This window comes from Zeugodacus cucurbitae, chromosome 4 (genome assembly GCF_028554725.1).
Source record: "Zeugodacus cucurbitae isolate PBARC_wt_2022May chromosome 4, idZeuCucr1.2, whole genome shotgun sequence".
NCBI lineage: Eukaryota > Metazoa > Arthropoda > Insecta > Diptera > Tephritidae > Zeugodacus > Zeugodacus cucurbitae.
In genome coordinates, this window is record NC_071669.1 from 9,062,640 (window position 1) to 9,075,758 (window position 13,119).

The 13,119-nt window shown below is 34.6% G+C and overlaps 4 protein-coding genes across 7 annotated transcripts; 3 read left to right on the plus strand and 1 right to left on the minus strand.

Moving 5' to 3' along the window:
- Positions 1–492: 492 nt before the first annotated feature.
- On the minus strand, positions 493–3,306 carry LOC105208896 (protein FRG1 homolog). Of its 2 annotated transcripts, none has more exons than XM_054229744.1 (4): positions 3,167–3,306; positions 1,090–1,477; positions 827–1,026; positions 493–748 (listed from the first exon to the last, which is right to left on the minus strand). In XM_054229744.1, exons 1-4 carry the CDS (start codon positions 3,187–3,189, stop codon positions 601–603), a joined length of 759 nt encoding a protein of 252 aa, XP_054085719.1. In that variant the 5' UTR covers positions 3,190–3,306; the 3' UTR covers positions 493–600. The 2 variants fall into 2 exon arrangements, with proteins under 2 accessions (XP_054085719.1, XP_011177287.2); XM_011178985.3 differs by lacking the exon at positions 3,167–3,306 and adding an exon at positions 1,545–1,704.
- Positions 3,303–5,568, plus strand: LOC105208870 (DCN1-like protein 5). Of its 3 annotated transcripts, none has more exons than XM_011178948.3 (5): positions 3,303–3,439; positions 4,453–4,544; positions 4,636–4,889; positions 5,024–5,231; positions 5,375–5,568. In XM_011178948.3, the coding sequence occupies exons 1-5, from the start codon at positions 3,333–3,335 to the stop codon at positions 5,449–5,451; spliced, it is 738 nt and encodes a 245-aa protein (XP_011177250.1). In that variant the 5' UTR covers positions 3,303–3,332; the 3' UTR covers positions 5,452–5,568. The 3 variants fall into 3 exon arrangements, with proteins under 3 accessions (XP_011177250.1, XP_011177259.1, XP_011177267.1); XM_011178957.3 differs by lacking the exon at positions 3,303–3,439 and adding an exon at positions 3,663–3,818; XM_011178965.3 differs by lacking the exon at positions 3,303–3,439 and adding an exon at positions 4,183–4,388.
- A 1,738-nt stretch (positions 5,569–7,306) lies between these two features.
- Positions 7,307–11,296, plus strand: LOC105208858 (serine/threonine-protein kinase polo). Its single transcript, XM_011178927.3, has 7 exons — positions 7,307–7,863; positions 8,127–8,351; positions 8,416–8,813; positions 8,886–9,273; positions 9,345–9,526; positions 9,597–9,843; positions 9,997–11,296. Exons 1-7 carry the CDS (start codon positions 7,765–7,767, stop codon positions 10,189–10,191), a joined length of 1,734 nt encoding a protein of 577 aa, XP_011177229.1. The 5' UTR covers positions 7,307–7,764; the 3' UTR covers positions 10,192–11,296.
- On the plus strand, positions 11,156–12,885 carry LOC105208911 (DCN1-like protein). The gene is made up of 3 exons (XM_011179010.3): positions 11,156–11,296; positions 11,797–12,381; positions 12,458–12,885. The coding sequence occupies exons 1-3, from the start codon at positions 11,294–11,296 to the stop codon at positions 12,800–12,802; spliced, it is 933 nt and encodes a 310-aa protein (XP_011177312.1). The 5' UTR covers positions 11,156–11,293; the 3' UTR covers positions 12,803–12,885.
- The last annotated feature ends 234 nt before the right edge of the window (positions 12,886–13,119 follow it).

Genomic DNA, 13,119 nt, shown 5'->3' on the forward strand with positions numbered 1-13,119 from the left:
GTGGACGATGTCAACATCCGATGAGACGACAGTGTTTTCGAGAGAAAGGTTTTGGGTAAGATTTATGGTTCTGTGAACATTGGCAACGGCGAATACCGCAGACAATGGATCGATGTAAGTGTGCTGTAAGTGTTATACGAAGACATTGAAATAGTTCAGTGAATAAAAAGACAGCGGCTAGCTTATGTTGTCCGAATGGACGAAAACACCCCGACTTTGTACAATTACATACATATACTATAATACTAATCGACCCGGATATGAACATCCATAGTGTAGTTGTTATTGTAATAGCATAAAACATTTCGCATTTATGATAATGCGTATAATCCTTGGCCGGATAGAAATCCGGTTACATAGGATCAACTGTCGTGTTGACGGTGGTGTGCTGCATTGGTTAATCATGAATCTATTTTTTACCTTGAACTTGGTTTATAACACATTTTTCAATTTTTTGCATAATTACAATCAAATGTAGACTTTTTAATGATGTACTTTTCGTCATTTTAATTTATTTCACAACTTAAATAACCCTTGTGAGCTATACATCAATTTTATAATACCACTCAACTAAGAAGTTTTCATAATTGCTCTAAATATTTATTTACAATATCGATCCGCCTTCATTTTACTACGGCGATCTAATAAAGCTTCATGTAAAGTGCCATGCTCTTTTGCCACTTCGAGTTCTTTGATGTCATTCTTATTGATGCGCAACTTTTTGTCCTGGAACTTCTGAAACTTTTTGCTAGAGTACGATGAAAAAAAACAATTGTTATTTAATTCTAAAATTTGTAACAAACACTCAAATTAACTCTTAACATACACATAATTTTTCTCCACTTCTGTTAGGTCGCCCTTTTCTTCTTTAGGTTCCTCGTCCTCCTCTGCTTCACGTTGTGCATTACAACGTATATTACAAATTTCATGTTCGGTCACTTTTCTGCGTAACGCTACGCATGCATCATCTTCTGGATCGATTGACATAAAAAAGCCGGTTTCAGATAACAAAGCCATTTTACCATCCTACAAATAGTTAAATGTGAAAATTAGTCGCTTAAGACTACTACATAATTATCATATACTCACTTGAAATATTGGCTCCCACTGTTCCATACTGCCAACCGCTTCTGAACGTCCCGTAACCATACCGTCTTTTTCTATTTTCAAATACTTGCCATAACCAGACTTAATTGATATCTTTGTCTCGTTTATGGAAAATGCTGTAAAGACTTCTTCTGGGTCCGGACCTTCGCCTTCATTGTGCGGCGAACCTAGCGTAAATAGTCCATTATCCAGCGCTTTTAAGTAAGCACGTTCGCCAAACTCTATTGCCACTGCGCCAGTGATTTCTGGTGTACTTTTTGCCAACCACCAGCCGCCATGCCGTAGTGCATCCTCATCTACCTCAGTTTTGCGTTTTTTGGCCTTGTCCTTGTCTTTGTGCTCCTTGTCACGTTTGTGTTTCTTTGACTTTCTACAAATTAAATTTATAACATTAGTTGTTATTCAAAGATAATACATGAATATTATGAATTATTTACTTCGGCTTTTCACCCTTTAACACCAATTTTCCAACTCTAACATTATCATATGCCGACATTGTATTGAAAATAAATAAAACACTTTTTGATATAAATAAAAAACTCGTTTGTTTATATGGCTGTGTTCAGTGCACTCATAATATTTTAGTTTTACTGACTGAGGCAGAGTTGCATTTCAAAGTATGCGTCAAGATTTTGTAGTCTTTTGGAAAATAAAATTTTATTCCATTCAATTCGGATTTCAGTTTAATTTATAATACATTTGCTTGTATATTTATAATACAAATAATAATATCAAGTAATATTTCAGCGTATAAAATCGCTGTTAATTAACAAAATAAATTCTACTACTTTTTGTTCATTGAATTGGTAGTGCGTTTCAGTAACTCCAGTTTTCAAACAACAACAAACAGCACATGCCAATCAGATTTCAATAAAAATAAATTGTCAAATTCGCAGTCATTGAACACACACAAACCGTTCTCCGAGCTGTGGTCGAATTCATTCCACAAAAATCTAAAAACACCAAAAAGATAAATTCTTGTTGCCATTATAAAATAGTTTCATCACTTAATCGGGTAATAAATGATTTATAATTGATTGACTATTTAATTGTGTAATAAGTTGTAAATAAAAAATAAGTCCGTGCCGTCGGTGCTTTGCAAAAAAAAAAAGCGTTGAAGCCGCAGCCAGAATAATGAAAGCACCGCATGCAAATTTACAGCATCGGCGACAATGTCGACGCATTGGACGCTTGAAGAGTTAGCAAGACGATGGTGGCGTGTATGCGTAAAATATTGGGAGTAAGCGAAAAATGGAACCAGCAAATCGTTTATAAATGTTGGGGCAGGATGTGCTGCGAATTGGCACACCAAAAGAAAGTGTCAAAATTCAGTTAATAACTATTGCTATATGTATGGAATGTCTAGTATGCTTGCCGGTGATGTCGCGAGGAATACATATGTATATCTGTAATGGGATATACGCACGCTCTGGAATTTGCAAAATATCAAATTCATTAGCTCCACCTACGCTTCAAAGTTAACGTTCCTGGGAATAGTTACAAACTTGTTGTGTTGTGCGAAAATGTGCATTGTTACGATTTGTTGTACTAAAGGTGTTTGATAGCAAGCGTGGCATGGCATATTAATGTGGGAATGGACATCATCATATACGAAAAATTATAGTGCTTAAATGAAATACATATATATTTATTTGCACACATTGGCTTGAGATATGTTGCTGATGAATTCTCTTTCTTTTTAGCTTGTGTCAACGTTGTTTGCTCTGTAGTTGCTCCGCATAACGTTGTGTTGCGCTCTTCAATTCTTCGCAGTCGGCCTACCCAGCGGCGCTTTTGTTTACGGCGCTTGTTTGACATTTACTACAACCACCAGCTGTGCGAAAAATCCGTGTGCGTATTAAAGGAATGCTTGAAAGCCTAAAAGCAGACCAAATAAAGTTGAATTGCTGTTTGTTTTTTTTTTACTAATTATGCTTTTTATATATTGCAGTGTAATTGCCTAAAGTGAAGTTGCAAGATTATATATATTTTAACTAAAAGTGAGGCAGTCAACTTAAATTATATTGCTATATACGCGCTTAAGGATACATGCACTTACATATATTTAGTGTTTAACGTCATAGCAGCTACCGGTCAACTAATAAAGTTTATCGGCACTTTAATTGGAGCATAGTTACAAGTAAAGTGTTCATCAACATAAATATCTGGTGGTTCCTTTAAAATCTGCGCGCACGCTAATAATAAACTATCACAAAGTGTTTGCTATGCCCCGCGGTAAACGACGTTCCAATCACGATATGGGCGGCGAAGAGGAGCGTACAACTTCCAAACGGCCACGCGGTGGCTATGCGACAACACAACACTCCAGCAGGTAAATGTTTTAAATTAAAAGTAAATTTCGTAACAAAGTGTAACATCCAGAGTGATGTGAGTGTGTAAGACACAAGTGAAAAATCATTAAATGCATCTAAAGTAAAAGTGTTTATATTCTTTACTGTATACCCTGTATTTATAGTATTTCCATATCAATTTCATTGATAACTGTCTGTACAATTTGCATTTTATCAGTATATTTTTTTTTGCAAAATTGTTTTTGTTTGTTGTAATTTTACTGATAACAGTCATGGTGTCGTGGTGTGATAGAACTGCGTTGCTATTAAATTTGTTAGTCATAATTTTGAAAGTGGAAGAGTTGCAGCTAAAAGCGCAATAATGAAGTTAAAAATACCAAAGATTAATCTAACAAACAGGTAGTGCTAATACATATAAAACCGAGCTTAAACTGCTAAGTTAATGTGTTGAGTGTGAAATAATGCAGTATATATTTAAATGTGTTGTGAAATGTGTAGGAAAATGCATATTTTGAAAAATATGCGCTTATTTAAATTGCAATACGTGTCTGAGGTAGCGCCACATGATATCATTTGGTTTTGCGCGTGTAGCAGATTTTCTTGACTTTTCTGCACTTATTAGTTTCAATTTCCACAAGTTTCTTCATCGATAATAGTGTTGACGGTTTTTTTTTTTTTGTTTTTTTTTTTTTTTGCTCTGCTTGCTCGTTGTACGTACGTTCGTTTGCGCTGTTTGGTTTTGTTATTGCTATTGCTTAGAGTGTGGCTATTTATAGGAGACGTCAAGCAACAACAACAACAACTATGAGTGTATACGAAAATGCTAAAATAATAACAATCAGCTGCAAGAAAAATATTTCTTTTTTTTTTTTAATTTTATGCTTTGCCCATTTAGTTACGCGCACACGTATAAAACGGAAATTAGTATATTTTGCATTGACCTCTCTTCATTTTTAAATAAATGGAAAAGTAATATTTGTATACAAACTGAATTGTGTTGCAGTTTACAAATTAATAAATTTTCTATTTGCAGACGCCACATCAAGGCTGAAGACAGTTTCAGCCAAAAGCGTTGTGTCGACTGGTTTTGCAAATACACAAACCCCGATGAGCCGGATACGCTGGGTAAATGATACATTACCAATAAATAATTTCAATATATAGTTTTGTGTTGTATTTATTTTAAATTTATTTATTGCCAATTGCACACATACAGGTCCCGATGGCATGGAAAAATTCTGCGATGATATTGGTGTGGAACCAGAAAATGTTGTGATGCTTGTGCTAGCCTACAAAATGGGCGCTACACAAATGGGCTTCTTCAGCCGTTGTGAATGGTTAAAGGGCCTCACCGAGTTGGAATGTGATTCTGCTGCAAAAATGCAATCTAAATTAGACTATTTAAAAAGTATACTCAACGATCCAAATATCTTCAAAAGCATATACAGATATGCCTACGATTTTGCCAAGGTGCGTACATACGTCTATTATTAATAGCAAAACGAAAACAAATGTTAAGCTAAAATAAAAAAAAAAAAAATATTATAAAGAAGACCTCAGAGGTGAAAAAATATCTACAACAATATTTGCTTTATATCTTACAGGATTCCGATCAGCGTAGCATGGATATAATTACAGCAAAAGCAATGTTAGCACTGCTGCTCGGCAAACATTGGCCGCTTTACCCGTATTTCGCGCAATTCCTCGATCAATCAAAGTACAAAGTTATTAATAAAGATCAGTGGTGCAACATACTCGAGTTCTCGCGCACAATTAACAATGAACTAACGAACTACGATATCGATGGTGCATGTGAGTACAGCATACAGTATGCCAAGTAAGTGTTTTGTCAAGAGAAATATGTTCTTGTGAAAACACTTGTATGTCAATACTGTTTATGTAATACAAAAAAATAATAACTGTAACTAATTTGAATTTTTTTGTTGTGATTTTAGGGCCTGTTATGTTGGATGAATTCGTGGAATGGTTACGATTGCAACGCACATGTACGAGTTCGACAAGATTCAGCTGAAATTATCTTTAAAACGCGTAAATTTATGATATTAAAGCAAAATGCAACCGGGTTTAATTTCACAACTACAACAAAAAAAGATCAACTATAATGAAACTCAAGTACCACAACAAACAAAGACAGCAACAGCAGATTCCAAAGCAAAACAATAAAACCTATATAAAAAGCTTGCAATGCCAACAACAACTACCACAAGACGTATCAAACAGTCAAACAACAAAAATTAAAAAATTAAAAATAATAATTCACAGCAAAAACTGCGGGAACAAAAGAAAAACATGTATAATGAATGAAAGTACATTTAACGTATTACTATTAAATAATTACAATACGAACACAAGAACTCCTACTACTACGATAAAATAGTAATTACTATAATTTGCTTCTTAATTATAAAAAAAATCATAATGATTAAAAATAAGTTACCATTAAAAATAATGAAGGCGAAAAAGTTGAATTGCTGCGTAAGCCAACAGTAGTGTATTGGGCATAGCACAACAGACTTAACTACCACGGTATACCTACAATATATACAAAAGCGATCGTTATAGTGGCAGCATATGTTACATATATGGCATGGATTCAGCGCAATGCCACAAAAAAACTGCAAACTGAACGTAAACAAAAGCATATAGTCATATTTGGAACATTTAGTATTTAGTAATGGTAATAAAATAATGATAATAACTATAATAATGAAGGTGGTGATGATGATGACAATGTAAGGAAAGCATGTTAATCAAGTCAGTGTTAAATATACTGATAGCGTGAGACTGTGGAGTAATAAAACTAACGCGCGTCAACTTTGATAATTAATTTAAAATAAAAAATATATATAAAAAAAAAAACAAGAAAAAATAAGATCTGAGATACATACAAAACATATTCAAAATTTAAAAAGTAAAAATAAACCTAAAAATAATAAGAATAATAATGCGTTTAAGTTGTAAAACCATATTGTTTTTAATTATTTTAGTTGGTCATAACTTGTAGTTTTAGCAAGCGGTCAGGTTTGGTTGGGTTTTTTCAGTATGTTGCTGCGCAAATGCGTTGAAGTTGTAAAAATTATTGTTTTTAATAACTTTGGTTAGCTATATTTTGCAAATTTTGCAAGTTGTTTTCAGGTTTGGATGAGTTTCCACAGTATGTTGCTGAACAAATATTATTATTACTACGCGAATATATTGAGAGCATAGGCATGAAGAAGGTTGAAATATATGAAAGATAGTACACAAGTACTCGGTCCGAAGAAACTTCCGAAAACCCTCGGACCTCTTGTAATTAATTTTGGTTTAAGCAATAATTAAACCTGAGTACATGAAAAAGGTTGAATCCTATGAGTTGGAAAAAGAGGAATGATATGTCCGAAAAAACTTTAGAAAAACCCTCTGCTAGGACTACTTTGTAATTAACGTCTAGTTTAACCAATAGCGCTTATAATTATTCCGATCGGAATACTAGAGTTGCAGTTGTTAGACAGATTCCTTGGTCTATGTCACATACTCAAATCAGATAGAAAAAGTGGTTTTATGAACCTTCAACACAAATTAATTTATAGAGATCACACGTAAGTGGATTCGATATCGATAAAAAAAAATATTTTTTATTTTTAAAATGTACAATTTATTATTATTACCTATATATAAAAGCCCAACAAATTATATTTATAATATTTAAAGACACCTACAGAAATTCCAAGTGAAATCGCACTATATAAATCAACTCTGTGTCGAATGTATATTCACAATGGTTGTGTAACAAAAAGAACTTCGAAAATTTCGCACAACACAGATCAAACAACATTGAAATGCGCCTACTTGACATAAGAGAGAGCAGGACAACACATATATGTGTAGTGCAAAAGTCATTCGAAAAGAATTTTGAAAATTCTGCACAAACGGTTTTCATTATCCTCCACGATCATATTTTTCTAAGCACACTTTCTTCGCTCGTTTGTGCGCTATAGTTGATCGTTAATTCGTTCGATTATCGAGGTTGTCTTGTTTCATTGATTGTTGATTTTTCAAACTGGTTAAGTATAAACGTTGGCCAATTGGTATATTGCGGCAAAAAAAGCGAGCGCGCGTCATTGTTTGTATATATTTTACGCTAAAATTTAGTTTGTTTCGCGCAAATATTACATATTTATTTTTCGTGCATAGCCAACGCTTGCCGGGGAATATTGTGTGTATAAAGACAACGAAAGGTAGCGGATTTAGGTTTAGTTACGGAGGATCTGTGCAGTAAACGTGTGTGCAAGCGTGTGTGTGTGTTATTTTTTTTTAATAAGCAGCAGCTGAAACCTTGCACAATATGGCACAAAAGACTGATGATAAAACGTCTGATATACCAGAGAGGCTCTATGATTCCACTTCTCGGTCCACTTACAAGCGTATGCGATTCTTTGGAAAGGTAAGTACTCATGCAAAGGAAATCTTGCTGATTGTCGGCAAACTTGTATGTTACATAAAATAATCTTATTATGTCAGGCAGTCATCATTATGATCACTGTATTTAAGGCACATTAATTAGATTGGAGTCACATTATAATGTACACCCTCATTCTCCAATTGCACTTCAGCTCTAAATTTGAAGGATTTAGTTTGCGAATCCTCAAGATTTTTCATACAGAGTTGCCAATGTCCATAAAATACTAAATATGTCCCATTATATAGGGTGGCTTTGCAAAATGCTATGAGATTGTTGATGTGGAGACCAACAATGTATACGCCGGCAAGATTGTATCCAAAAAATTGATGCTGAAACACAATCAAAAGGAGAAAATGTCTCAGGAAATCACTATACATAAAAGCTTGAGTCATGAGAATATTGTTAAGTTTCACAGCTTCTTTGAGGACAATTTCAACATCTACATTGTCTTGGAGCTTTGCAAAAAGAGGGTAAGTCAGTTTTTCAGTTAATTTATTTAAATCGAATTAAAAAATATTTCCAATTTGCAATTAGTCCATGATGGAGCTGCAGAAACGACGTAAAACAATAACCGAATACGAATGCAGATATTACATCTATCAGATTATACAGGGTGTTAAATATTTGCACGATCACCGCATCATCCACCGTGATCTCAAATTGGGCAATCTCTTTTTGGATGACTTACTACATGTGAAAATTGGCGATTTTGGTTTGGCGACGCGCGTCGAATACGAAGGTGAACGCAAAAAGACCCTGTGTGGCACACCCAATTATATTGCGCCGGAGATACTCAATAAGAAAGGACATTCCTTCGAAGTAGATATTTGGTCGATTGGTTGTGTTATGTATACGCTGCTGGTCGGTCAACCGCCATTCGAAACGAAAACATTAAAAGACACATATGAGAAAATCAAAAAGTGTCAATACAGGTTTGCATATTCATTTCTGATAAAAAGTAATTAAACTCATTGAATTAATTTAATTCTAAATTCTTTGCATAGAGTACCAAGTTATCTACGTAAGTCTGCGGCTGATATGATTGTCGCGATGTTGCAATCAAAACCGGAATTGCGACCAACCATTGGCAGACTATTGAACTTTGACTTTCTCAGTTGTTCGCCAGTGCCGATGTTCTTGCCCAGCTCTTGTTTGACCATGGCACCACGTCTCGAAGCTAACGAGGCTTTGGCTGTCGATGCCATGGGACTTCGTAAGCCTTTATTGGAATTGAACGGCATAAAGGATGATACGCGATTGGAACATACGTTCCTTAAAAATAATTTGCACGATGCCATTACAGCTTCGGCACAAGTTTTCCGACACAATGAAGATTATCGTGCTGACATTGAGAGCCTGCATCAACAATTGACCGAGCTGATTAATGCTAAGGTGATTTTTAAAATTAATAAACAATTTGTATAACATTAATGGAATTATTTTTATGTTTTAAATAATTGTAGCCGAGATTGCTGCCTCGCAATTTGGGCGATGAAAACACAGATCCGGCTGCGCAACCACTCTTCTGGGTGTCGAAATGGGTGGACTACAGTGACAAATATGGTTTTGGTTATCAGTTGTGCGACGAGGGCATGGGTGTAATGTTTAATGACACAACGAAACTCATATTGTTGCCCAACCAGATGTGAGTTGAAAGAAGAGTTAAACTTTGAAAGAAATCGTGAAATATTAATATACTATTTATTTATTTGCAGCAATGTGCATTTCATTGACAAAGATGGCAAGGAAACCTACATGACCACCACCGACTACTGCCAATCTTTGGATAAGAAAATGAAATTGCTCACGTACTTCAAGCGTTACATGACCGAACATCTTGTCAAAGCTGGCGCCAACAATGTGAACTTCGAAAGCGATCAGATTTCGCGTATGCCACATTTGCACTCATGGTTTCGCACAACGTGCGCAGTGGTCATGCATTTGACCAATGGTTCACTGCAGGTTTGTAAATTGTTTAACGTCGCTGCATATAATAAATGCAGTATATTAATTATTATTATTATTTATTATATTAAAATAAATATTAATTATTTATTATATTAAAAAAAAATTAATTTGAATCCATTATTAAATTGCTCACCTCTTATATTGCAGTTGAATTTCTCCGATCATATGAAGATTATTTTGTGTCCGCGTATGAGTGCCATTACATACATGGATCACGAAAAGAATTTCCGTACTTACCGTTTCTCCACAATCAAACAACATGGTTGCTCCAAGGATCTATATCAAAAAATGCGTTATGCACATGAGAAACTCAGCAAAATGTTGGAGAAAATGTTATTTTAAATCACGACGATTTGTTGATACAGTAGAAAATAACGCCACACACACTATATATATGTATTCATTTGGCTTCCATCGATCGTTAAATTGGCCATTTCAATGTATAATGTGTTAAAATTCACGCAACAACAAACAAACAATTGATTTATTGTCTCGCGAGTAAGAAATGAAAACACAAATATTTTTACGAAATGTTTGTTTTTGTATAATTAGTTTTATTTTGTAAAATCGTATTTTTTTCTTCAACTGTTAGTTATTATTTTTTGTTCATTATATTTTGCATTTATTTCATAACATTCATGGCGCAATCCAAAACACATATGTAAATGTACATGGCGCTAGTCGCCGCATACAAAATCAACGTTACCGCCAGCTTTGACGACCTAATTGGCAGCAACCATTAGGAGCAGAGCCTTTTGGCTCTACGTCATATATAGAGCTAAGTTTGCTGCATACATACATACATAAATAACGAAAACTACGTTTAAATTAAACTAGGTTCTAATAAATTTTAGTTTGTGTTTTTAATGATATTAAATAAAAATACAAAACATTTTTAAATTGAGAAATTTTGGCGTACGATTATTTATTCTAAGTTTAGTTTTTGCGCTGGAGAAACTTTTTTAATATATTAATATAAAATAAGTTCTTCAGTAGCACTGCTCATATGGCGACTCAAAATTTCAACTTGCGATTTAAGCGCGCCAAACAGTTGTTTCCCAAGCCATTTAAACATCCGTCGGCCAGTAATTGTCAGTTGCCATTGCTTTTGCACCAGAAATTCGTAAATATTTACGTATGCACAAGCTAAAGAATTTGCGTTTAATTGACAGCTGACCTACCGTAAGGCGACATCTACCATTGAAATATCAATTGGCAGATTTGTAGGTCTGGTAGCATGCGCAGCAAACAGCAGAGAATGTCAAAAAAAATATTCAACGTTCTCTGCGAAAAGGCAGCGCAAAACGAAACGTAAAAATAGCAAACGAAAGAAAGTCGAAATAAAGCAGGCGAGGAAATTAATTTTTTTGGATAAGACAATTTTTGAAACGTTGGAACAGTAAATTTTCCCACGACACACTTTCAAACAATTGGTAGCAGCGAGATGGTAAGTGTGTAGTACAAATTGAGTGCAGTTTATAAGTGCAGTGCATTTATTGCATACGCAACGGATCAATGTACGAGGGGGTGGCGGGGCGGCAACAAATGCAAGACATTTGCAGCTGACAAGCAATGGAATTCATATGCTCGTTCACTGTTTGTTGCAAATTAAAATAACTATTAGCTTTTGTTAACATACCCAAATGGCTCCTTGGCTGACTGTGTAATACTCATAATCATAAAGCAAAATGCTACATTTGTTTTTGTAGTTCTAATATGCATAAATTGTTTGCAAGCGCCGTATGAGAATGGCTGCTCTGTTGGGAAACCAATAAGAAATTTGTGTGTTTCAAACGATTTGTTAAATAATACGTACGCGCATAAAATAGCAAATAGTCTTGCTTTGGTATTGATTGTCAGTGTGTTTGCCAATTTTTTTTGTTTTACATAATTGTTCATGTATGATACTAACAATAGTTTCGCTTTATACAATACCCATCATTTTAGAATAAATTGAAGTCCACACAAAAAGATAAAGTGAAACGATTCATATCGCTAACACAGACGGGCGAGCAAACGGCTATATACTGCCTCCAACAAAATGATTGGAAGTTGGAGTTAGCTAGTGATAATTATTTTCAAAATCCAGAATATTATTATCGCGAATTAGATCGCAAACGTATTGAACAGCTCTTCCTGCGCTATCGCGATCCATGTGAACCCCAGAAGATTAACGCAGATGGAGTTATACGTTTCTTAGATGATCTGGCGCTGAGTCCTGAATCAAAATTGGTACTAATAATTGCCTGGAAATTTCGCGCTGAAGTGCAATGTGAATTCAAACATGATGAATTTGTGAATGGTATGGCAGATCTCGGTGTGGACAGTGTAGATAAGCTCAAAGCGAAATTGCCACAACTGGAAATGGAGTTAAATGATATAGCTAAATTTAAGGACTTCTATCAGTTTACTTTCAACTATGCAAAGGATCCTGGACAGAAGGGCATCGATTTAAATATGGCCATTGTCTACTGGAAGATTGTGCTGAGTAGCCGATTTAAATTCTTGGATCTGTGGTGTAGGTTTTTAGAGGTAATTGAACAAAAAATATATGTAATACTATAATAATATTTAACTGATATTGATATTAACTTATATCAAATCGTAGGAGAAGCATAAACGTTCCATACCTAAAGACACCTGGAATTTACTGCTGGATTTCGCTACACACATTGATGACAATATGAGTAACTATGATTCAGAAGGAGCATGGCCGGTGCTTATCGATGATTTTGTTGAGTGGTGTCATGAAAATCATTTAATGGCAACGCAGCCACATCAACCACAACAACAACAGCAGCAACAACAACATCATCAGCTACTTCAACAACAGCTTGCTAACCAGTATCAGCCTCAAATACAGTCTATGCAGGTACAGCAACAACAACAGCAGCGAAATTTATCAAGCAGTTATCAGCCGACCTCGCATAGTGCAAACATTAATTATGGCTAACGTTTATTTAATATCTTAATTATTTTAATAATAAATTTGCTTTTATTCTTATTATTATAAATAATTATAGTATAAACATTGAATTAGTGAACGCTTCTTTCGAAACCTACCTACAAACCCACAACTTATATAAAAAAAACACAATTAATAGAAGGATCAACACAAACATACATACACACACTTATTTCAAAATCGAAACACTTTCTCGCAAACTGGATATTGAATCTCTCAGCCAAAGTAGCTCAGAGCGTATACTCGAAATTATATTTACAACCAAATTAAAAATCTAATGTACGAAATTGTTATTGTAGTATGTT

What these genes read in the sequence shown, in the direction of transcription:
- LOC105208896 (XM_011178985.3), bottom strand. Translation starts at nt 1,603, where the DNA reads ATGTCGGCATATGATAATGTTAGAGTTGGAAAATTGGTGTTAAAGGGT. An exon ending in AGTGGGAGCCAATATTTCAA is followed by an intron (nt 1,027 to 1,089) that starts GTGAGTATATGA and finishes AACTATTTGTAG; the next exon opens with GATGGTAAAATGGCTTTGTT. An exon ending in GAAGTGGAGAAAAATTATGT is followed by an intron (nt 749 to 826) that starts GTATGTTAAGAG and finishes ATCGTACTCTAG; the next exon opens with CAAAAAGTTTCAGAAGTTCC.
- LOC105208870 (XM_011178948.3), top strand. Translation starts at nt 3,333, where the DNA reads ATGCCCCGCGGTAAACGACGTTCCAATCACGATATGGGCGGCGAAGAG. An exon ending in ACAACACAACACTCCAGCAG is followed by an intron (nt 3,440 to 4,452) that starts GTAAATGTTTTA and finishes TTCTATTTGCAG; the next exon opens with ACGCCACATCAAGGCTGAAG. An exon ending in CGATGAGCCGGATACGCTGG is followed by an intron (nt 4,545 to 4,635) that starts GTAAATGATACA and finishes GCACACATACAG; the next exon opens with GTCCCGATGGCATGGAAAAA.
- LOC105208858 (XM_011178927.3), top strand. Translation starts at nt 7,765, where the DNA reads ATGGCACAAAAGACTGATGATAAAACGTCTGATATACCAGAGAGGCTC. An exon ending in TGGAGCTTTGCAAAAAGAGG is followed by an intron (nt 8,352 to 8,415) that starts GTAAGTCAGTTT and finishes ATTTGCAATTAG; the next exon opens with TCCATGATGGAGCTGCAGAA. An exon ending in ATCAAAAAGTGTCAATACAG is followed by an intron (nt 8,814 to 8,885) that starts GTTTGCATATTC and finishes TTCTTTGCATAG; the next exon opens with AGTACCAAGTTATCTACGTA.
- LOC105208911 (XM_011179010.3), top strand. An exon ending in TGTGGTGTAGGTTTTTAGAG is followed by an intron (nt 12,382 to 12,457) that starts GTAATTGAACAA and finishes ATCAAATCGTAG; the next exon opens with GAGAAGCATAAACGTTCCAT.